At 32.6% G+C, this 26,528-nt stretch overlaps 1 protein-coding gene across 1 annotated transcript; it reads left to right on the top strand.

Annotated features, from left to right (window-relative positions):
- Positions 1-780: 780 nt before the first annotated feature.
- LOC130663340 (mucin-2-like) lies at positions 781-25,974 on the top strand. The gene is made up of 17 exons (XM_057462510.1): positions 781-870; positions 6,635-7,910; positions 7,978-8,450; positions 8,725-8,778; positions 9,102-9,227; positions 11,677-13,116; positions 13,876-14,019; positions 16,035-19,040; positions 20,507-20,665; positions 20,784-20,840; positions 20,938-21,105; positions 21,262-21,819; positions 21,904-21,984; positions 23,882-24,746; positions 24,844-25,052; positions 25,121-25,390; positions 25,497-25,974. Exons 1-17 carry the CDS (start codon positions 781-783, stop codon positions 25,566-25,568), a joined length of 9,048 nt encoding a protein of 3,015 aa, XP_057318493.1. The 3' UTR covers positions 25,569-25,974.
- Positions 25,975-26,528: the final 554 nt, after the last annotated feature.

Genomic DNA, 26,528 nt, shown 5'->3' with positions numbered 1-26,528 from the left:
AATAATTCAAAAGTCCACGTTGGTCGTTGGCAATACCGAGCACAGGCTTGTGGAATATTAAACGAATAAATGGGATTAACTGACCGCATGTTCGTTCATTGGTCTCACTAGTCCACTTTCACGACTATATGACTTATTCCACCAGATGTACTTTTTAATAACTTACGTAAAGAATTAATTTTTTAAAATTCTTATTTCATTTTCATTTTTATTATATCAACAGATGACAATACCAAATTTAAATGACTATTTTTAATTATTGCAATTGTGTATTTATAAAATAATTTGAATAGTGTGAAAGTATATTTTCACTTGTAACGATCAGTTCTTTATGCTTAATTAATTTTATTGTAAAAAACTTAATTGAAATATTTAAACAAAAGCTAAACAAATATTTAATTTAAATAAATTAATAATAATGACAATTAATTATTGAAGAAAATTTAAAAAAATGGTTCAGATTGATGTTGAATGAAGTGAATCATTGAATTAAAATCTATTACGGTAATCTCTAACTGTTCCTGGTGTACTCTATTATCCGCACATCTTAATCCTTTCTCTCGAACGATCTATGATTCAAAACAAGTCACGAATATCTTGTTATTAATAAATTTTATCTCAAGTCCAAGGTCTTTCGGTTTAAAAGAAAAATATTTATGATCAATAATATATTTATTTATGAGAGTAATTAATAAAAAAACTAATTACAACTAGTTAATAATTATTTTGGCCTCATTTATTTCGAAAGTGACATTTGTTTGATGTTTATAATTTTATAGAATGGCGAGGAGGTCTTCGTGGTTTGCGGTAGCCCTCGTGTTGGCTCTGCTATTTGTCACGAGTCACTGCTTGCGTGGACCTGCCACTCGTGTAAGTACTTATATTTACTTAAATCTTATGTTAAAATTTAATAACATTTAATTAAACGATATTTTAAATTAATTCCGCCGGCGCATTGCAAAACCCGGTAATTAAATTTAAATTTATCTCAAAACATTTCAATACCACATACTTTTTTTTATAACTCGTTATTATATTTTCGTTATTACAATTGTCGTTATTAGTGTTTTTTATTACTTAATAGTAAAAGACATTGAATACCGGAAACTAATATATTTTTAGAAATTGCATAATATGAGATGCGTGCGTCTAATTAAAGGAACGGAAGCAATATAAGTATGCTTGGATAAACAGACAGATGATTATTATTTGAGAAAAATATTTTTAAATCATTAGATATATATTTTTATTATTTACATACATTTACAATAACAATTACAATTACAGTATGCGTTATTGTCAAGTTGTCTCTTTCTCTGGCAGACATCCTATCTGTACATCATATATATTTATATATATGTATGCATTTTATGTGTCGTATTTGAACTGTCATTTTCTCGTTGATTATCGAGCTATCAACCATTTGATTTAACTTCTCAAAAGTCAATAGCTTTCTCTATTTCATTCTTTATTCATATGAATTATATATATTTTTTTTTTATCTTATTACTATTTACATTTACACATTATTATTTTTTAAAGTGCTTTCAATTTATCTCTAACATCTTGACCGCGATTTCTGTATGGTGTAATAAAATTTCCCTGCAATTTTTATCTGTGCCGGAAATTTTTTTCTTCTGCATTAATAAAAATAAAATTTTTTATTATATTTATTTGAATAATTTAAAAATATAAATACTGAAAAAATCTTCGATAAAATATCGGCTTAATAGATTAATGATAAATCGTTTAGTGAAATAAAAAGCTGGGAATATTGCAGAAATCATAACACGTGACAATAAATATTATTGTATAACCAGGACACAACCTTTTGGCACGTGCACGCTATAATACCTCTTATTTACTTATACTCGCGTAATAATGAACGGGAAATAATAGATTATAAACGCGAATGAATAGACTCATTAGTTTATTAATAAAGTGTTTTAGTATCTTGTACTTAGTAAAAATTAAAAATAAATAATAATAATAAAAATATACAGTAATAAATAAAAAAAAAATGACTTTCATAAAGCGTGAAAATGTTTCACTCACATAAATGACGTATTACTGTTGAAGGAATTGTCTATTTGAGTTTATTAATCTGTGTGGAAAGTTAAGTAGACTATGCCGTATGCTACATACTACCGATTCAAGCAATCCACTGTACCGCTTGTTATACATTACACACAAACGAGAACATTACAGAGCAGGTTTTCCGCGAGTTTATCGTATCACTTTTGTGTTAACCGTATATCCTGATACAGGATTACATTTCTTACATTTCATTTAAAATATTCATATCATACATTATATTATTAAATATTTACCATCTCGTACATCTTACAACTCATAAAATATAATTATTAATATATGCAATAGTTTTTATCAAAAAAATAACTTCCTTATGTATAAATTTCTTCTTCATTATCTTGCGTAATTATAATTGATTATCTCTTACGTTACGTTTCTGATTTATTATTATTATTATTTTTTTTAACTGTATCATCTATAGAGACAGATATTTATATATATATTATATTGAAATACTTAAACATTAAATTGCGAGCATGACATGATGACCATTTACTCAATTTTATTATTTTCATTAATATTATTAAGTGCACTGTGCAACAATTCAAATATCTACAATCAAAATGTTATGTTGTATTATAATTTATAACAATAAAAAAAAAATTTGCATAATAAAAAATAAATCCTCTCTCTTTTACAACTCATGTTGTGGTAAACTAAACGATGAAGGATCGAAGTAATGTATTATAGAGTTCAGATACTTGCTGTCCTCGTAAATACTACTGTCTAACCAGTGCAAGGACGATATATTTATAATAAATATATATATATTTTTTTTTATTTAATTCAAATCTTTGAATTTATTAGAAAATTATTAACTTTTTTTAAAGACAGTCATAGTAATCTAATTACAAAGTAACAAGAATAATAAATCAGAAGTAATTAAATGTTATTAAAAGAAACTGTACTTTCATACCATTGAAAAAATTTTTAAAACTTCATACATATTTATAAAAAGTTGTAAAAAATTTACTTCAGATCACGTTTGATTTTTTTATTTTCATTAATTTATTAATTATTTAATTAAATAGTTTATCTTCCGTGAGAAATTAAGTTGTATAACACGCGTTCGTAAAATCTCTTAAATTAATTAATTGCGATTATTATTACAAGTACATTTAATTAAAATGTTAAATCTCATTTTTATTTGTAATTTACATTAAGTGCGATAATGATAAAAAATTAAAACGGAGGCGCAACTTTCAAATAGTTCATATTGCACATCATCGATGCGTAAAGATTGTCATGAGTAAAAAAAATCGACGTAGAGAATAAAAAAGTACAAAGTACTTTTCATCATTTAATAAAGAGCGTGACTAGATAATAATTGATAGTTATTACGGTTTTTGCACTAGATGCCACTGTCATTTGCGAAATCTCTCGTCCTACTCGTCTATAATTTCTCAATATATTTTTACACATACATATATGAAATACATTTATATATCATGATAAACATATGGATTAACTTATGTAGATATTAATCAGTAAGACGCAATTATTTCGCAGGCACTTTGTCTGTAAAGACGCGTAGCAAGTGCAGTATTCTGACGTATGCTCACCTGTGCTCACTTGAGTATAGCAAACAAGCATAGCAAATGTATGAGGATAATGCTTGCATATTATTTTTTTAACGGGTTAAGTGCGCCGAGAGCATGTTAAATAAACCCAACAGTAATATACTTACGTATGCCAATTCCTCTTTTGATGAATAAATTCAACGTCACGTGATTATTTTAACCGGTTATTTTGTTCATGTTTTTTTACTTCTATTACTTTTTAATCGCGGAAACTATTATTATAGATAGCAGACTTGATACGCGTAATTGATTCGGTATTATGATAAATTTAAAAATAAATGATAAGTGTCAATTTAATTATTATATTCGATTGTCAATTACGACAATAATTTAAGCTACGGAAGTTTAGCCGAGCATCGGATAACTTCCGTTAATAATTATCGATCAAGGGTGGCGGAATGGAAAATTGATGGACTTGTTTAAAAGTGAAACGGTCGTGGATTTCACTTAATAAAAAATGAAAAAAAAATTTGCATTAACTGAGAAAACAAATAATAATTATCGTAATCATTAAAAAAAAATGTACATAGAATATATGACATAAATATCCGAGATTTAATAATTATTATGATTTATTTATTTATTGAAAAAAGTGTTTTATAATGAAATTTAAAAACTTATGAAATTATTTTGATTAGAAAGTAAAGATAAATTTTAGTATATAAATTATTGAATTAACATGAGATACCTCATGTAAATTAATTTATGTAGAGTTGATATGAGAGTGAACAGTGAGTTATGAAGGTGATTCTTTAGAAATCGAAAGGATCAATATGAGGACGGTCGATGATCTCGAGTCCAAAGAACGCTATTATTTTTTTATTGATTTATTTTTTTTCATAACACTGATGGACAGTCGGGGATCGAGTTGTGAAACTCAAGCGACATTAATTCCGTTAAGAAATGTTATCATTAAATTAACATTTTTTTTTATTTATGTTTACATTAAAAATTTTTTTTCGCAGTATAATTAACTTACGTACTTAACAAAATTGGATTGTATAATATTTTTATTAAGTATATTTGCGTGTATAAATTACGGTACGGTATATCACCCATCGTCATGTGTGTTTATACGTGAAAGGACCTTTTCTCTTATTTTAGCATGGCCACGCCTTCGTTATTGGGGCCTCGAACAACTTTTCAAGTCACACTTACTCTTTAGTGTTCTCTTATATTTTGCAATTTACTGTTTCTGTTAATATTTTATTGAAAGACTGTTAATAACACACATTAAATACCGCATTTGACTGAAAAATATATATATTAACAGTTAATTCTGATAAGTCAATTTGTAATAAAAAGGAAAAAAAATTGTATAATAAATTGACAAAATAAAATAAAAATTTTTTATATTTTAAATATACACAGAAAAAAAAGATTTCTTGGCACAAAAAATTTTTACCTGTCCTAAGAAATTTTCCGCGTTTTAAATTGAAAATGAAAATTTTCTTAGAGCGAGAAAAATTTTATTGAGGCGAGAAAAAAATTCTTGCGGCAAGAAATTTTTTTCTACTCCTAAGAAAATTTTTGTCTTCAATTCATAATGCAAAATATTTCTTGCGCCAAGAAATCTTTTTTTCTGTGTACGATTAAATCTGAAGTGAATGCAAAGTTAATGCGGAGCCGATGACTATTTGCTTAATCTCGGAGTGAAATTTACTCCGAAGTGGAGTTTATTTTAATATAAAAACTCCATATCATATTGAATACGGATTTAAATAAAATTCAAATCACTTTGACGAAAGAACAAACTCCTTTTTACCCCGTATGCAAAGTGACCTTTTTTTAAAAACTCCGAAACTCCGAGTGATGGAGTGAATCCGGATTGAAATAAAATCCGTAACCACTCCCGATTTTTCAGAGTGTAATAATTATTTATAATATATATATTTCACACGCTTTGTTTAAAACAATTTACTCTATACATCACACGCTCCTTGAGTATTGATATGCATCTAATTAAATCCATCACGAAGCTCTCAAACAAGAGGTAATTAGAATCTTCATTTGATCCTTGGAACACTATACAAGTTGTTCGTGATAATTACTTGACTCGTCTTAGCATACTATTGCAAGTCTTAAGTACTTAATGATCACGAAACATATTACGAAATATTTAAAATTAATTTTATTTTTTTAACAAAAGAAAAAATAATATCTCTCATGAGTTCATGGCTGATGATTTTTTTTAGCGAAAGATAATTTTCATATTTATTTTTATTGATTACTATCTTTAATTACAAAGAATTTAAAACACAATTTACTGGTTAAATCCGTTTCAGATAAAGAAAAATAAAATCATAGAACAATTTTATTGAAAATGAAGATTTAATATCGTGTGAAATAAAACAAGAGATCAACAATTGGAGAAAAATGTTACAAAAGATTCCATTACTCACTTTTTTTAAAAATTAAATAGCTGTTGTCAATTTATCGGTTACTTTGTTTGGTTTAGTTATTAAGAAATTACAGGTTAGTGTAGCAAGACATCAGTTAACTTCCTTCTCATCGTTTTTTCTTCTTCTTCCTCGTGTTGTTTCTTGTTGTTGTATTGGTCAGAAAGTTAATTAATGCTTCAATAATTTTTGTCGTGCACGATTGCGTCTCTAGAAACATTAAAAATTTTTTCATTTTTTACGATTCGTATATAATTAATGGGAACAATATTTCTTCTGTTACGAATTTGCATAGATCACAGGGTCTCGAAGCCTTTGACACTAAGAAGATAGTTTGATTAGATAGTTCAATCATCGTACCAATGACAGGTTTCATTGTTTCAATTCAATAAAATATGTTTCTGGGACATCATTTTTCTAGACATTAAGCCAACCCATTATTAATTTTAAAAAATAATTTAATATTACCATAAACTCGTTATCCCATTACTGTAATTGTCAATGTAAGACTTATTTATTCAGAATAAATAAATTTAATATACTTTTTAAACCAATTTTTAGGATGAAATTCGAGATACGACTGTACGAAGCCGTGGAGTTTCTCGATTCAGTACCAAGGCCGCAAAAGGACTCGAGACCACCCCCGAGCCTTTCACCAGTACATCTAGGTCAACACGTCGAGGTACCAAAATAACGAATCGTGCAAACACGTCTATTTATCAGCGATCGAATGATCCGAAGATTGAAACAACTGAAAAAAATACTCCAGTTTCTAAAACAGTTACGCAATATTTAGGGAGACGTCAGACGCCGAGAAGTGAAGTTAATCGCGACGATTTGACTAGAGCTGCTAGTGAGGATCGACGATATTTGCCAGAGCCTACTGCTAATAGAAATAGTAATTATAGGAATAATAATAATAGAGATGAAGAAATAAATCTTAAAGCTCCTGATGTTTCTCGTACAAACAGTAGAAGTCAACGAAATTTTCCCTCCCGAAAGTCGCGAACTGAATTTCAGAGACGAAGTGAATCCGTTGATCCAGTTGAGTTAATTGATGACGTTACTGAAAAGTCTAGATTCAGAAGTGGAAGAAAAATCCAGACGACGCCTACGGAAAATTTTAAAGAGTCTAGTAGATTTTCTTCAAGAGTTTCTTCACGAACTGTTGAAAGTTCGTCAACGTCATCAGAACGACCTGATAGAGTAATCAAAAGTGACGTAAGACGTAGTACTGAAAGAAATTTAAGAAGACACGATAGTGATTTATCGAATTCGAATCAAGTTAATGTCGGAGTTTCTTTTTCAACTGAAGGCTCAACTGCTCCGAGTGTTCCTTCGAGAAGTAGAAAAGCTCTAGGAAGATCTCGAAATGTCGCGACCGATAAAAGTGATAGTTCTTTAACTTCTGCCCGTGGTAGTAGAAGAATTTCTTCGAAGGCAGTCGATAGAATTGACGGTAATTCACTTGATGAATCTGCGGAATCGAGTACGAAGCGTAACCCAGAAGAAACTAAATCTCGAAAGTCTTTAAAAAGTTCAGAATCGACTTCCGCACATGTTACGTCAAGCAGACGAAGTCGCGGGCGAAGTTTAGAGCCGAGAAGTGAAACGTCTGAAAAGTTTAAAATCGAAGCTCGGTCTCGAGATATTGCGTCAGATAAAAATAAATTAGATCGACGCGGAAGAGTACCCGATAAAATAAAACTTGTGAAATCAAATAATCTCGGTACTGGGTCACCGAGATCTCGTTCTAGATCACAAACTAAACAATCTGTTTTATCAACAACAGAATCTTCAACAGAGTTTGCTACTTCAACAACATTACTCGAAGAAGGTACTTAAAGTTTCATTATTTCTTGCTAAATTATTTCATTTTACTTAATTTAATTATTGTTTTACAGCAACAACTTTAGTCCCTTCGACACTGCAACCAACAGAATTTCCGAGCAATCGTCGGGCATCAAAATCAGCGATAAAAACTTTGCCAAAAGAAGATTTTTTCAACCGCGGTCTGGGATTTCGTGGTAGAAAATTTGTCACGTCCTCACCGTCAACTGTACCTACAACTTCAACGACCCCAGCCAGTCCCAGTTCAACGCCTACAGCTCGCGTAACACCTCCATGGACTCTTAATCGACGTCCATATTTCAAAAATAATAAAACAGAACCATCAGCCACAACCAGCAATCCAACAACGCCACCAGCTACGACTATCAGCAACGAAATTTCCTCTGATCCTCCGTCGACGACAACAAATCCACGGCTCCGAGGGAATAAAGTTTTTAACAAAGCTTCAGTTCTTCTAAAAGTCAACCGAGAGATTGAGGAGAGCGATAATTATCCCCTGGAATTCAAGGCTAAACTTGCGCAATTGGTAATCTTTACATGCTAAGCACTTGATTTCGTGTCTAGTCTTTAATGTTATGAGTAATAATTGATAGATATTTATCCGTAATCGAGTTAAAAGGATTGGACGTATTGACAAGCTGCTATTATTTTAATGTCTTTAAAACTTTTATAAACATAAATATGTATTTGCTAAATTACGCTACTGACATTACGATATTTTATAATATATTTGCTCTTTATGAAATCCCATATGACTTTAAATCAATAGTAAATTAATAGTATACTCATTTATGTTTTAGAAAAATAATAGCGTGAAAGAATCTGGGTCCGAGTCTTCTTCAAGGGTCATCAAGGTAACGCAAACTTTCTCTTGAACTTTATCACTCTAATTATATACCTCCTTCAATCATTGCATGTAATTAATTGCATTCGTCAGCATGAATGTTTAATCATTACAAAATTAATTCATTTTAACTTTAACTGGAGTCTTTTAATCCCAACTGCATTACGTTTAATGCTTCGGTGTGGCAATAATATATTTAGATTTAAAAAAAAAGAAAAGGAAATGAAAAACAAAACCAATAGAATAGTAGAGTGAAGCTTTTGAAGGGTTTGATAATAGAAAATATAACAGTATGATTAATTTTAAAATCATCCTTGATACGTTCATCGATAGGATCTGACTAGCTCTCGTCAAACGCGCTCGATCAAGCCCACAGACCCACTGGGCAAACATACTGATGTCAATGAGTCTTCGGCAGGTATTTCCTCGGCGATCCTGGAAAGTTACGAGGCAAATGAAGTAAGATGTTGTTACCCAAGAGTGATGATTTATTTTTTGGTTTTGTAGATTATATAGACAGATTTTTTGTGAGCTTTATTGTAGGCATCAATTATCATCAATTGAAGATGGGCAATTACTGTTTTTTTGCTTGGGTACATCCAGCTGTTTTTTTTTGCCTACAATTGTGTTTACGGAATAGATAATTTTTTTGTTTTACAAGAAAAGACTTCGTGTGTATTTTGAAAAATTTTTTTTTTCGGTTACAAATATTTGAATTTTTATAAATTTTGGTGGATTAATTTAAAATTTAATAAATTATAATGTTAATTGAGGTCTTTTCTTGATACTAAGAGAAACAGGTGGCGATAAAAGCTTCAAGGTGACATAGAAACAAAAAGATAAAAAAAAAAAATTGGTTAATGAAGGGAATTTGTTTTGTGTAACTGTACAACTTTGTTGTAGTATGTCCTGTGTAAAAAAAATTTTTGTTCATAATTAATTTAGATTTGAATTTCATGACGAAACTCAGATCGTGACACAAATATGACTTATCATAAATTTATTACATTTCTTCGTCTAGTAAATCCGAATCAATTATAAAATTAATTTTTGGCTTTGAATTGGACTTGAGATGACTTCGATAGAAACTTGATTGAATTTTTACCTTTTGTCAAATTTATCGATTCTGAAATTACCAATAAATTTCTCCTACACGGAGAGAAATTTATGGTAACAATTACAATATATTATGGGAATGGTTCCCATAATGCATGGTAACTGGTTTTTTTGAAATGTTGATTATAGGAACGACAACCATATATATTATAGTTACCATTACTATAATATTATGATAATGGTACCATATATTATGGTAATCATTACCATAATTCTTTCACATGCGATATGGGAATTGTTACCATAATGATGGGAATTGCTCCTATACTTATAGGAACTTTTACCAAAGAGTTTGGGCCTATATCCCATAATTCCAAGTAATCATCACCATAACGGTATGGGATGATATTAACTACTTGATTTACGTAGATCAGTTTCGATTGTAAAATTAATTTAATGAATGAACTTCGGATCACTTGGACAAAAATTTGACAGTCATAATTTTGCCATGATTAAAGTTATGTTGTTACAAATTAATGATGCAAGTCATATTTATGTCACGATCTGAGTTTAGAGATGAAATTCAGATCTAAATTAATTATTAATGAAATTTTTTTATGCGGGGAATTCAAATTATGTTATTTCCTTTTATTATTGATTACCCACAAAAAATCCCTGAAAGTGAGAACGAACGAGTGTGTATGTATGAAATTCGGCCAAGAGCAAATACTGTCTGAACCTTGCGGTATATCCGGAGTCGCCCGAGTCTCGTATTTGTTTTTTTTTTCGTTTTTTTATTATGATTATTATTATTATTTACTTTATTATATTTATATTTCTCTCTTTCTATTGCTGATGGAGAAAGTAACGAAGTAGATTGTAGTTAATGGAGGTGGACAACGAGGTGAACGCGATTCGGTCTGATCGCAAGAGCTCTCGCTCTCGATCTCAGAGAAAAATATTGCGTAATTAAATTATTTCACTTAAATATTTTATTATTTTTTTTACTCGCGATTTTTAAATGTCGTTGCTCATTTATAATTTTTAAACTATTTATTAATTACACAATCCTTTAAAATTTATATATATTTTTTTTCTCAACTTTTAAACCAATTAAGTTGATGACTAAAATAGTTATTACTTGTGGTTTACTAAATAAAAACATTAATAAAAAAAAAATAAAATAAAAAATAGATTAAAACTATTTACAGTTGGTATCGTCATTCATCACAATGTGGTCTGTCTTCGCGCAGCCGTTTTTATCGTGGATGTCTTCATATTTTCGTGGTGAGCCCTTTCGTGACCTCGTCTACCCTAATTAAATTTCTCTCTGCAACAAATTTATTGAGCAACAAATTTTTTTTTTCTTTAACTAAAAAAGAAAATAAACTAAAATACTATTATTTTTTTTTTTATTAATTATAAACATTAATTATTAGTTATTAATTTATTAAATAAAATTACTCTACAATTTTTATTTAGCAATCATTAATCCCGAGTGCTATAGAGTGAATGATTTTATTAAAAAAATAAATAAACAAAAAAAAAAACGAGGACAATGGTCGCTTGCTTGTTTTTAATTGCAGCTGTGTTAAAAATACAATTAAAAAAAAAAAAAAATAAAAACAGTTTTTATAACACTGTGATACTGCATGTAGCGCAAAAACCAGCAACGGATTTAAATTTATTTTTGCTTGCGGGTTATAATGCAAGAAAAAATAAATATTTTAATTAAAAAAATGCACGTGTTAAACGCTTGGACTTTTTCTTTCTCTTAAGTGGCCTATTTAGTGTTGACTTTTATTAAGTGACCTATTGAGTTGACTTTAGAGACGAACTCAAGAATTTTCAGGGTCCAAAGAATCTAGAGGCAGGGAACCCGAGTTTCGTTGTGAGGTCAAGGGAAAAATTGGCAAATGCACGGCGACAGGTCAAGCCGGACTCAGAATCTCAGGAGAATTCATCAACATCAGCAGCTTCAGTTGACGTCAGCGATTCAAAAAAACACCGCGCTCCTAAAAGATACAGTAACTCAAGATTAACAACATCATCAACAACTCCAGAAACAATTGTTACTGTAACAGCTGCTAAAGTTGACGGAAGTTTTTCACGTACCAGCAAAAGCGTTGAACGAGGAAACACTAGAGTCGGAGAAACTACTCGAGTTCGACAGTATCGTAAAGAAGTAACGCCTACAACTAAACCAGTTATTTACAGTAAAGTAGAGACAGTAACTGAAAATATAAAAGCATTTATTAAATCAACTCCTACTGTACGTAACAACGATTCAATAGCAACGACAGAGAAACCATCGACTACAACCAAACGATCACGAGCATGGAATGCTGTTCACATTGATAAGAATTGGCAGGAACCAACAACAAAGTCAACAAGTGCTGATAAAATAACCACAGAAAATCCTATCAGTTCTTCATCGAAACCAACTCAAAGACCCAGACACTGGAATGGCGCTTATATTGATAAAAATTGGCAAGAACCAACTTACAAGTCGACTAACGCAGAAAAAACCACGCAAAGTTCTATTAGTTCTTCATTGAAAGCAACCAAAAGACCCAGGCACTGGAATGCCGCTCACGCTGATAAAAATTGGCAAGAACCAACCAGAAAACCTGACAATAATACTGAGATCACAGCTTCAACTTCGTCGAATAAATTTGAAAAGAAAGCTAACAAATATTCGGTGGGTTCTAGTACTGAAAAATTTCAGCCGACAACGGAAAAGTCTTTGAAAGTCGAGGATAAATTACGGAGACGTGATTTTCGATCGAGAACAGCAACATACCGCCGTCATCTTGTGTCACCTGTGTCAATCAATTCGCAAGAGATAACTAGAGATATCAAGACGTCTGAAGAATGGAAAGCTGAAGTTAATAAACGCGAGAAAATTCAAATAGTCAAACCAGAGCCGGTAGAAAAGAAAGAGCCCGCGAGTGTTGCCATAACACCGCGATACCACGCGTCGATTAAAACTGAGAACACGACACAGCGGTCGGTAAAACAAGAACCCGCGTTGAGTTTAAAACTTTCAAATACAACCGAGAGTAAAATTGAATCTGAAGGATCACTTAACTCGACTGGTATATCCTCGATAAGTCGAGGCAGCAGCGGTAATTCTGATTCCAATATATTTAATCCGACCAAGAGCACTTATTTGATCAGCTCTAATATTAGTTTGTTAGAGCAGCTTAGAAGTACTGTAGCACCGTTGTTGAGTGTTTTGGGAGCTAAAACTCCAGAGTTTGCTGCTGCTTACAGCAATGTTAACAACGCGGTAAGATATATTGCTATCATTCAAACTGTAAAAAATTTTTGTGTAAAAATGCCCCCGAGAAATTTAAACGGCCGTGTAGTGTTAAATAGCGGTGTAAATTATTCACACGTATAATTTTAACACGGTGTAATCTTCTTTTTTACACCACTCCGGGTAATTTGTCATAAATTTTATTAATTAGCAACAAATGATCATTGAACATTTTTAACTAAATCAATAACTACACTGTAAAAAGAGCGATATTAAAAATGGACTCATTTTACCACCATGTGATATTAAAATGAAATAACACTGGTACAAACGGGGTAATTTGGCGGTGTTAAGTCGGTGTAAAAAAAAATTCCACGTATAAAAATTAGAAAAAAAATTTATTTCATATAAAATATTTTAACTCCGGGAAACTTTTTTAACATCGGTAAAGAATATTTACACCGCTTTCGGTGTTAAAATTAAACACCTACACCGCCTGGACTTACCCCGTTTTTTTTTACAGTGTATATTAATTTTATTTGGATATTATACAGTATTTTGAATATTTAAATATTTTCTGATTTTTTTTTCTTAATGCAAAATTATCATAAATTACACATTTACACACTTGACGGTGTAAAAATTTTTAATTCACATCACCTAAATTTAACACGATATTTGGTGTAATTTTTACACCGAGTCACTGAGTCGAAAAATTTTTTACAGTGAATGATCTATTGTAATATGTAAAAAAACAATTTTTTTTTAATTATTAAATATAATTTTCAGAGTTTATCAGTTCCCAGAGTGACACCAAGTGGTTCTCCTCCGAGATTTAGCGCGAAATACCGCGGAGTTGAATTCTTTGTTCGGAAACCTAGTGGTACTAATTCAACGGGAGATACTTCAACTACTCCACTTTTAGATAATCAGGTATGATTTATTTATTACGATTATTGACAATTACTTAAACATGTTTGCAAACAATAGAACATGCATGTTTTGTATACTTGAGATAATTATTGAGTTATTTATTTAAAAAATATTAAAAATATATTTTTAGTTTTTCTTGATAATTTTATTAAAACTAAAAGTTATCGTCACGATTTAGTAAAGTGTTATTGCACCATTGTAATAATAAATGTGCGATAGATATTGTCAAGCGAAAGCAGCAACAAGCACAGCTCTCTTTTTACTGTCACTGTAAAATATTGCAAAATAGAAGAGTAGTGTTCAGTTTGTTCAAGTTACGATCGTCGTGGTGCGATATTTTATGTTTCAAACTATAGCTCGTAGCTTTGAAACAGTTCTCGGAAATAAATTTTTTACAATACCGATACATCTTTGACAAATAAAAAATTACATTTTAAACATCATATACTTTAATCATATTTTTTTTACATTCTGACAGTATATATCGACTCCATCTTTCACAATGGTTTAGTATTTTTATTAGGGCTGTGCAAACCGAGTTCGAATCGAATATAACTATTAGATTCGAAATTCGAATAGGATGATTCGAATTTCTAAATCATTTAAAAATTTTCAAATTATTTTTCATTGTAAAAAAATTGGGGGTAAATTCAGAGTGATTACGGATTTTATTTTAATCCGAATTCACTTCGTCACTCGGAGTCCCGGAGTTTTTAAAAAATTTCTCTACATACAAAGTAAATAAGGAGTTTGTTTTTTCAACGGAGTGATGTGGATTTTATTTAAATCTGTATTTACTCCGATGCTGAGTTTCAATATTAAACTAAACTCTTTTTCGGAGTGAATTTCACTCCAAGAGGATTAAATAAATACACAGTCATTTGCTCTGCGTTCACTCCGCTAATTTATTACATTGTAACTTTTCGAATTATTCGTCAATTTTAGAACTATCCGAAAGTTTTTGAATTATTTGTAACTTTTCAAATTATTCGATTCAAATTTAAAAAATCCTGATCAGCTTTCAAATATAAAATTTTTATTTAATGGAGAGCTTATAGTTTTTAAAGTAACCAAAAATAATTTTTTCGTCGATTCGTATCTGAGTTCCATTTACCTTCGACAAAAATTTGAATTAATGGAAAAACTATTACAATTTTGTCGTTGAAAAGAAAATTTCCGAATAATTCTAAAACTTACGAATGATTCGAAACATTCAAATTATTCGATTCGATTTGATACGAATAATTTGTATGTTCAAACTATTCATTCCTAACTTTCATATTTGATTCGTCACTCAATCAATTTTCACAACTCATTTTTTTTATTACTCTAAAATCATCAAAAAGGTATTTTGTGCATAACAGTTATCTGTAGAGAAAGTAAATCGTTTTGCGACGTTACTTTATTCACCATTACTACACACTCACTTTCTTATTGCCCTCATAATACAAACAGAGCGCTAGACTTGTATAAATAAATCTAAATATAAGTAGACAAAAAATAAAAACAAATAAATAAATTTAAATAAAAAAATAATTGTATTATAAAAAAATTTAATAATACAAAATACATAACACACCCGCTTGCTGAGAGTTGGGACCGTGAGATCTGGAGCAGTGTAGGTGGATGAAATATATCGACGATAAAGAAGTCAAGTCAAGCGTGATAGTAGCTGCTCTCAGAACTTTAAATTGCTAGGCAACTGTAATAACGATCTTATGCTCAAACGTTGTTTAAACATGAGCAGGTGTAATGTGTAAATCTTGCTAAATTTTTAACAGACATTTTATTCACCAATTATTATTAAATTATTAATTATTAATCATTAATCACTAATTATTAATCATTAATCATTAATCATAAGTACACAAATTATACATAGAAGTTAGTTAGTTTAATTTTTTGCGTATCGTAGTGTAAAGTTTGTATTTAAATGTAAATTAGACATTCCACTTAAAGCACTTTAGCAAAAAAAAAAAATGTACAGCACCCTGGCACCGCGTTTTTGTTTACAGGCCGAGAAGCCATCGATACCGGTCTCGATTTCGAGCCCGGGCGAGCCCAAAGTACTAACTTATTACCAAGCCCTGGAGACAGTCAACATAAATAATGAAATAGACCAGCATCTAGGTGGAGTTGGCAAGGTAGATGCCAACGCGATCGTCACTGATAAATTCTCTAACGATTCGAATAACGCTTATAACTTTACTACTGAAACAATAGTGACGACCGTAGAGCCAGTAGTTACTATTATTAAGGATGATAATAACAATGATAGTGATAATGATAACGATAATTTAACAGTGGTAATGGATTCCCCATCTTTAGATACAACAACTCAGCCAGAAATAACCACGAGTACTTATACAACTACCAGTAGTTCTACCACTAGCACACAGGCCATGGATATCAGCACGAGTCCTCCTGAGACCACTGAGATAAACCCGAGCCCTTTTAACCCTGAGTTTATTAATAATTCTAGCACTGAAGGAATTCCTGACCCCTTTAATACTACGCCGATTCTCGTAACTTCAACAAACGATAATTTAATTACCACTGAAATGAATACCGAAGTTAGTATGACTTCTGAAGCAGATGTAATTACGACTACCCAAGAGGTTCTTTCAACTTCTGATGAAACTTCAACGGTATCTACTAGCACGCAAGTGGCTATGGAAATTATCATGGCGAGTTTGGAAAATAGTACTTCAGTTACAGAAAGTACTACAGCTTTAGTTACAGAAAGTACTACAGCTTTAGTTACAGAAAGTACTACAGCTTCAGTTACAGAAAGTACTACAGCTACGTCAGAAACAATGTCAACGACTTTTTCAACAACCGATGCGTCAATTTATACGACAGAACCTGCGGAAACCACTTCAACAACTGAAATAATTACTAATGCTCTAGATACTGCTAAAGTATTACCCGATTCACTGGAAGTTAGATCGCAGTTGGGCGAAACACTCAGTACCGAGAGTGCGGTAACAATGGACCAAACTTCGATGGCAACCACCGAAATTTCCAGTTCCAGCGAATCGTTTGAAATTGACCAAACGACGTCTACAGTTGAAACTACATTATCCTCAAATGATTTCAATGAAACATCCGAAGAAACGGTGACTGATGCTCCTGATTCAATAAACGACGAATTACTGTCGTTAATGATGAAACGACTGATGGAAATTTTCTCATTAGACGAAAAAACAACACTTTTGAAAGACATATCCAAAACAAGTAATGACACTGACCCACGAATGTTAGGCGGGTTTATAGACAATAGAAATTTAACAGACATTGATAATGATGTAGGAGTTACCGAAAATTTAGTAGAAGGCTCGACCACAATTTTAGATAATTTAATTGAAAATAGTTCACCCACTGTACAAAGCCCCGAGTTATCAAACGAAATCTTTACTACGGTAGAACCACAAACTACTCAATCGAGTACTCAAACAGATTCTGTAAATAATAAAGCTACGACAATGTCAAATTTAGAAATAGTAACATCAAACCCTCAGCAGGAAATTAATGAAGTAGATATGACACTAACTAGCACGACATATTCATCAACTGACGTTACTACTAATAATGATATTAATAATAATAATAATAACAATAACAATAACAATGTAATGACTAATCTTAACTCAGAAATAACTACAACAGTAGCTTACTCAGAATTAGCTGACGATACTAATGTAACGACTAACTTAAATTACGAAATAATAACTACAACATTAGAACCAGAAGTAATAAAACCAACTCCTAACATAGAAACATTAGATATTGTATCAACTAGTCCAGGGGATAGTGAAGTAACGACTAATCCATCAACAACCATCACAACAACCCGTGCCCCTGAAACCACTACCGTCGGCACGGAGGATCCTAATTCTGTTACGACTTTACAGGACGAAATCACATCAACCGCCCAAACGACGGCAAGTTTTCAACAATCTACAACTCAACTCCCTCCATCAACAACTAGTTCTCCTTCTTCATCAGAATCAACAACTAGTTCTCCTTCTTCATCAGAACTAACAACTAGTTCTCCTTCTTCATCAGAATCAATAACAACATCCATCCCTTCTACAACAAATCTTCCCTCATCTACAGACTCTACTCTTCCAATTCCTACCACAACTGACTCTCCTTCGACTGAAGAATCTACAACTATTCCTACCACCACCCAATCATTGACATCACCATCATCATCATCATCATTACCATCATCATCAACTATGCAGACTACAACAACAGCTTTACCTGAGACAATGACGACAGCATCATCATCAGAAATCCAGAGCACGAATGCCAATCCAACAGAATCAATGTCAATAACAACTCCGTTATCAACAACAACAACAACAACAACATCTACCACACCACCAACAACTGCATACGCCGGTCGTTTTGGAGGCTCCAGAATGACTCCAGCACCTCGTTGGAGTTCAAGCTCATCGACGAAAACTCCTCTGCGAGACTACCACGTCTACGGAATCTATCCGAACAAAACGATCGTCCGAAAACGACCGGAGGATAATCTAATAGACGCCCGAAACATCGACAGCCCGTACGTCATCTTTGGGATATATCCAGACGGCAAGCTGGTGCGCAAGTTCCCGAATGGAACGGTAATACCGGACCCGCCGAGCAACCCGGTAGAAGTTGTCTTTTCGCTTAGCACAAGCACAACCACTAACAGGCCCACGCCCCAGACCCAGGTTCTACTTGAAAATAATATAAATAACAACCAGGCTAATATCGTTAATCAGCAAATGAATAATAACAATGGTAGCGCCACCGCGAGCTCTAATAATCGCCCGGCAAACATGACTCTACTCACCAATATTAGTGGAGACCAGATGAATGATGGTTACCGTAGCCAGATTAATCTCGGACTATCCGATAATTCTATCAATCCCAATGGAGCTGATGAAGACCCTAATCAGTTTGCCGACCCTACTTTAATGCCCAGCATCAGTAACTTCAATACCCAGCCCACCACTACGACAATGGTACCTCTATCGTTTTTTTTAATATTACCGGCATCTCATTATTTATTTATTACTTTCCTGAGTCGAAATCTGAGGCATACTTTGAACCTAAATGAGCATTGAAAACCTACATTAGACTTTTTAGGACATAATTATTGTATAAGCTTGAATTGAACCTATTTAGACTTACAAAGACATATATCCTGAAATGAACGAATTCAGAATCCAGGACCTATTCCACTTCTAGGTGTCATTAATCTACTGATAAAATTTCTGGATCACTTGCAGCAATTTTTTACCAGCCTTAGAATTTAAATTTACCTTCTGTTAGTCCCAGGCTTCCTGTGGGACCCAATCCATCCTTGGGTGTCATTAGCCCACTGGAAGATGACTGGATCACTTGCATCAATTCTCCAGTATTCCGCGAATTTAAAAATTTTACCTTTATTATTATTATTATTTTTTATTTAATTGACCATGAAGTCGAAGCTTTTTACGGCCATCCCTTAGTACAATATAACATAACAATAGTATAGTATACATAAAAGTAAAAATAAATACATTATTAATTAATTTAATATAACAATTTAATATCACACTCAATCATCACATAAATATAAATTCTAACAGTAATCATACCATTTACCATTAATTTAAACTTAAGAAATATTCATAACACGAGGCACGAAATTCCGCAAAGGTAGGCTTTGTAGTACAATAATCAGGCAATTGATTCCAAATTCTTATTGCAGATATAATAAATGACTTATCATACTTAGCACTATGACATCCCGGTAAAACAAGGTAATTCTGACGGACCTTTTTGTAATATTCCTTGCCATTCCTTCCGTCCGTTAAGTCTAGATACCTTCGTTTCACGATTCATGTCTATGTAGGTCTAATTCATGCCTCCATAAGTCTAAGTACATCCATTTCAAGCTTTTACAATAATTATGTCCTAAAAAGTCTAATGTAGGTTTTCATTTCTCATTTAGGTTCAAAGTATGCCTCAGATTTTAACTCGGGTTATTACTTATTTTTTTTTAAATTAATTAATTACTGATTTTATTTCATGGCAATGCATTTTAACGCTTTCCTTTCATTTATTTATTACTTCTAAATATTTATTCACTCGGTACTTTACTATAAAAATATCAAATTTCTCTAACTTATTTTACTTTAGTCGATATAAATGAGCTTGCCTTAATTTTCAGGGACAATACTTTGAAATACGATATATTTCTCATATATTTTTATTTCATTCTTGTACATACATACATAAAAAAAAAATATGTATACATAAAATTTTTTTTGTATAATTGTAAATATTTTATGCACTCAAAGCGCACATGTTATAAATTTTCCACTTGAATGCACGTCAACAAGGCTTTTATTACTTTATAATTTATATATATTTTGGGAAAAAATAAATAAATGGGTAGTTGTTAAAAAAAAAAATATGTTAATGAAATAATTGTGTGGTATAGATAACAGACGCGTCGTCGCGAACAGCTGGACCACCTTTGGGCTTGACACCCTCGAGCGTAAATTCGCAGGGTGGTCGTATTATTCAGGACATTGAGAGGGACAAGGCCAGCAGGACTAAAGAGGCCGGAGGTCAACGCAGTACCGTGTACATTGGACAGGTAAGTAGAGAGACGGAGATAGAGAAATAAAAGATAAAAGACAGCGGGTGATTTATGCCCGATGGGAATCTATTGGCATTGGTGAATCGACCACTGCGGTGGCGCTTTGCTGTTTCAGGAGAAGTTTATCAACTACTGGACCAACGATTCTCTCCCGTCAAATAATTCACGTATCGTGAGTGTTGAAATAAACTCTATTTCTGTATGTATCCCACCCCTTACTAATTTTGATATTGATGACTAATTTTTAAATAATATTTCATTTTTTTTAGAGCGCATCGAATGAAGGTCCAGGTACCAGTTCACTGCCATCACTGGATATTCTTACCAACAATAATATTCAAGGGCAAGGTATTGATCAGGCAAATTACCGGTGGAAAGATCCCTTGGATCAGATCTTTGGTATAACAACTAGACCATCCGTTCCATCTAACACTCAAGTAAGTACCTTAAGTACAGTATATTTATGTCTATGTATATATATATACATTCTCATACACATTAGCGAATGACGTTTGGTCCTAGAAAGGTCCAGGTCTCGATTATTCCAATGTAGTAGATATTATCAACGTCGCTCACATAATTATGTTACACAGGACGAGTCGAGATCGGCGATCACGGCGCGTCCCATAAATCCACTCTCGGAGGTCTTCACCCCCGTGTTGGACGCCAACCAGTTGGCTCGAGACACTTCGATCACGATCACTGATGCAACTACCAATACAATCGCCAGCAGCACCATCAGCAGTAGTACTTCTACTACTACAACAACACCAACAACTACTACTTCTACTACTACACCAACAACTACTACTACAACAACAACTCCAACAACTACTACTTCAACTACTACTACTACTACTACTACTACTACTGCTGCTCCAACAACAACATCGTCGACAACACCGTCAACGACAACAACAACCACTACGACGACAATACCCCCAACGTCTACTACAACCAGTAGACCAACGACCACCTCGACAACTACCACATTCGCACCACCTACTTCTTCACCAGCATCCTCATCATCACCACCACCGACGACCAACACAATCAGCGAATCAACACTGCCTCCAGTGACGACAATAGACATCCCTCGTCAAACGGCATTCGGAACTACATTTGACGACTTAGCTTTCCTTAACTCGCTGGTAATCTTCCTACACCCATATCATTAATTGGAAACTAAATGCCGAATATCTCGATGACTAAAAAAAATGTAATATTTATTTCAGCTCCAATCCCATGACAATTTAAATTCAATAGGCTCTACTCCAAAGACGTTGACCGAGGTCGAGCGGCAGTTAGCAAACAAGGTAAGTTACTTAAACATACGAGGATTCTTGTTATCGGGATAATCAAATAGAAATAGAATTGGTCGCTGCACTCTCACTTTATCTAATCCATGTGTATTTCTCAACTCCATAATCTATATCCCGTCATTTAGGGTTACCGTTGCTGTTGCTATTGCTTACTATTATTATTATTTAATCGGCTATTTACAATCCAAGAGTACGCGGCTGTGTAAACTCTATAGCGAGAGCGTTCGAGCGCGAAGTTAAAAATAAAATAAAAAATAATCGTCCGTATGAGTCAAATATAGTGAGTTGGTATAGTTTTTTATTATAGAGAACCAGGTGGTGGGTTGAGATCAATTGATAGTTTGTAACGCAAATGCTGTTTATATGTTTTACTTATACTTATATAGACGGGGGTCTTTCTGTCGTGGGTCACTACTCGGAGTCAATTCTTATTTCGAAACGCCAACGCAATCCATCTATATATATATATATAAATATATATATATATATGATAAAAAGCTATAAACTGGTGGTTAGATACAGCGGTAGCGGGTATACTATTATCGTCTTTAGCGGCTAGTCACGGTGAACGTACGGTTACGTCCTTGCCGTCGGCCTTCATCCGATGACGTCGAGACGTTGGGGCAACACGGACATTCACTGATTTTATAATTTCTTATTATTATAACCGTTTTTTTTTATTATTTATATTTTTACTTAATAAATAATCAGCTAATAGTCGTTTGTCATTATTGAACCAGAGAAAAATTATCAGCTAAGATATTGCCAATAGCTTTTAACTCGAAAGATTAATCTCGAATCTAACGATTAATCATATACTTAAAAATATTGCGCTTGCGTAAACTATATATTTTTAATTAATTAATTGACTGTTAATTAATTAATTAAATGCTAATCGTTATTGCGATTTAAAAATAAAAATAATGTTTGAATAATGAAAATGTTTAGTGGAAAAATTTTCATTTAATTGTCGAGTCGTAAAGTACATCAATGACTAAGTGTTTAAAATTCAATCGTTTATTTATTATTTTTTTTTATTAATTATTCTTGGACATTAGTTGTAATAAGAAATTTAAAAATAAATAAATAAATAAATAAGTAGATGTAATCATATAAAAGAATGTTGACGACAAGACAAGTAACGGGAGATAGAAATCAACAAGATCAATTACCAATCGCATCCCTCATGATCACGAGTAGTTTGTGGAATAAAAATATAAAAAATGACACGTTTGTTTTTCCGTGATTTGTTATTACACTTAATCATTCTTTGTACCGAGACGTAAATACTTACATACATATGTTTATATATGTATATTGACACGTACATGGACATAAGTTGTTGGAAAATTGCACGATCGTTGCGAGGTCACCTGCCAACTGATTCGACCTCTCGGTACTGTGGCCAATCGTGCCCCTGAGGCATCCTTAACTTGTTTTTCTCACTTATTGTTTTTTCTTCCCTATATATTTTCGTGTCTATCGATCTATCGCGACGTGTGGTCGCGTGCGTGTACTCCGCCAAAGAATTTACTCGTTTCCTTTTATTTTATTTATTTTATCTGGTTATTTTTTTAACGTCTTGGTCTTTCATGCGGCAATTATGTGAATCGTTCTGTGGCAGATTGCTACGATAATTAACGTTTTACGCGCCATTGGCACTGAACGAGGTAACAAGAATGACGTCAGTCCTTCTCTTCTCCGTTTCCTTATACTACTTACTAATTCTTCAGCTCCTTAATCCTTTGTGCTAACATCAGATTATTCAATTTTAATTTTAAATTTAAATATTCATTTTATAAATACAAGTGAGGTTTAAATTTACAAAGAATAGATTTATTAATTTTTACTAATGATGATAAATACAAAATAAATAAATATTTTGGTACAGATTTTATCATTAGCTCTTAGTAAAGCAGCCGGACCGACACGTTCACCCAAAGCCATTCAACCATCAAATATTTCCCCGAATTCATTGGACGCATTTCCTCGGGCAAGTTTCGGTCACTCGTCGTCGCCGCCGATAATAATCGATTTACTGCAGCCGACATCGAAAAAACCAGTAGCGAGAATCACGACTTCAGAACCATTCACTTGGAAACCGGTGACTGACGTCACTTCAACAACACCAACGAGCAAAACAACCAGTTCGAAACCTACCGTATCAACTTCAAGCACTACCACTACCACAACTAGTACCAGTACCAGTACCAGTACAACAACTCCTCCGAGCACAACTACAACTACAAGTACCACCAGCACATCATCAACAACTGTAACACCTTCTACCCAAGTTACGTGGAAGCCATTTCCAACGCATCCACCTACTTTAAAATCTGTAGAAAGTATTCCTGTTACTAAAAAGCAAACTTATGTAAAAACAACTACGGGAAATTCAGTAAATAGACCCAAGTCAACGACTCCGGCACCATTGGGACTGGGTGCTAGTTTACTGCAGGCGATATTCGGACGAAATATCTTTGCCCCAGCAACAACGCAACGACCTGTAATCAGAAGGCCCCCGCAGACTACCAAGAAACCTATCGTGACAACAACCTCCAGACCGGTACAAATCACGGAATTAGTTATTCCAACACCGGCTGTTCGGAATCAAGTTCAAGCGGCTTCTCAGCATGTGGATGATGTCAGATTTTTAAATTCTTTATTAAAAGACGGCAAAATCAGTTCGTCGACTTTTTCTCCAGAAGATGACGCTAAATTTTTACTCGGACTTTTAGACGATACTCAAAAAAATGGTAAACAATACAGACTTGATATATTTTTTTTTTATCTCAAAAATATTTCTAGGAAATTAAGATGTTTAAATTTTTTGTATTGTGTGATTCTGTTAAGCTAAAAAAGGCGTGAAGGGACCGAGTGTTCTTTCGCAAGATGATGAAACATTTCTTCGATCGATTCTCAGTGGTCAGGCTAAAGTCCGTACGCCTTCCTCAGTTTCCGGGAATTCAGGTTCCAATAATGCTGCGTTACTTGCTGAACTTTTGAAAGTCCAGGGTATTGAACCATCAACTCCCGTAAATCGCCTGCAAGAACAACTTCAGGTTGGTTTTGTAATTAAAAGTAATTAAATATTAACAACATAATAAATTGGATTTAAAAATATATTTAGGGTATTAAAGTCACTCCAATGCCAATACAATCTACGACTAGAGTTATCGCGACAACAAAAAAATCGGTAACCAGGCCAAGGCCTTCTGATTGGCAGCCGAGTTCCACTTACCCGCCGCCTCTATTTAGTAATTTTAATTTTGGATTACCAAGGGGTGAAAGTGATTATGATGATAATGGTTCTGGTGGGGGAGGAGTTAGGAATCAAGTATTGAATGCTGCCATTGGAGCTACCAGAGTTTTTAGTCAATTTCTCGGTGCCGCAATAACGGTATGGAAATAATTTAAAAATTTTTTAAATTCTTTTTCTCTTTTTAAATTTTTTAAGAGGTAAGTGCATGTACACGCATATTTAAATTTACTAATACTTTTATCAGGGAGCTGCACATCAGTTGCAGTCTTTCGTGAGAAACAGTACTAAGTACGTCACAGGAGCCGTCGGCGGTTAGTCTGCATCCTTATCATGGAATCCGGCGCCAATTGTGAAATAAAAAAAAGTTTTTTTAAAAATACAATAAATCAACGAATCAATTGGATATAATCTGATGATTATTTGTTACTACCGAGATTACTCTACCGAGGCGTGATCTTTTTAATTTAACATTAAAATAATATGACTATTTGTTTCTCGTTAGTTAATTTTTAACATTTAACCAGATGACAAATTACTTTTGTTTTTTAAGTTTAATATTTTTCGACGATTTGCAAACGTTTCTAGGGTAAAATTTCATTTTTGAAAAAGTACTCGTGAAACATTTGCAACGTCTTAATAAATAAAATATACAAATATTTTATATGATAAAAAAAAACATTTTTTGTACCTAAAATTATTAAAAAAAAATTTATTTAATTTTAACAACCATTAAAATAATAATAATAATTATTATTGTTATTGTATTATTGTATAGTTTTTTTGTGTATATGTAATCTATGATATTGTAGTGTGTTGTGTTTTGTATAATAAAAAAGTTTGACATTTTAATATGCCTGACACCTCAATCAAATCTATTAAAATACCTCTCCTGCAAATTTTTTTTTTATAAAGAAACGTCTAAAATATTATTACTTTCTCATGATCATGACCATGATGCAGTTCCATCATCTCGACAAACGTCATCGTCCAACCAAAGTGTGGGAGAACATATTTTTTGTTATACTAACATGGTAATAAGACACTAAGACACATTTTTCCACGGGTCTCTTTTTAAATTTTTTTTTATCCGTCAAAAAAAAATTTTTTTTCCCGTCACAGTTTATTTTTATTTTCTTAACTAATGCTTTTTACTATGGTTATTAATCATCCATAATGATGTATTAAGTATTCATTAGAGTAACATCGACACTAGTGATGTCGTACTGTCAGTTGAGTTACGGCAACTGTCACAAGAATAAAGTATGTCCTTTAAATC

Source organism: Microplitis mediator, chromosome 2 (genome assembly GCF_029852145.1).
Source record: "Microplitis mediator isolate UGA2020A chromosome 2, iyMicMedi2.1, whole genome shotgun sequence".
NCBI classification, from domain to species: Eukaryota; Metazoa; Arthropoda; class Insecta; order Hymenoptera; family Braconidae; genus Microplitis; species Microplitis mediator.
The sequence above is the reverse complement of the archived record's forward strand: the minus strand, read 5'-3'. Positions and strand labels throughout refer to the sequence as shown.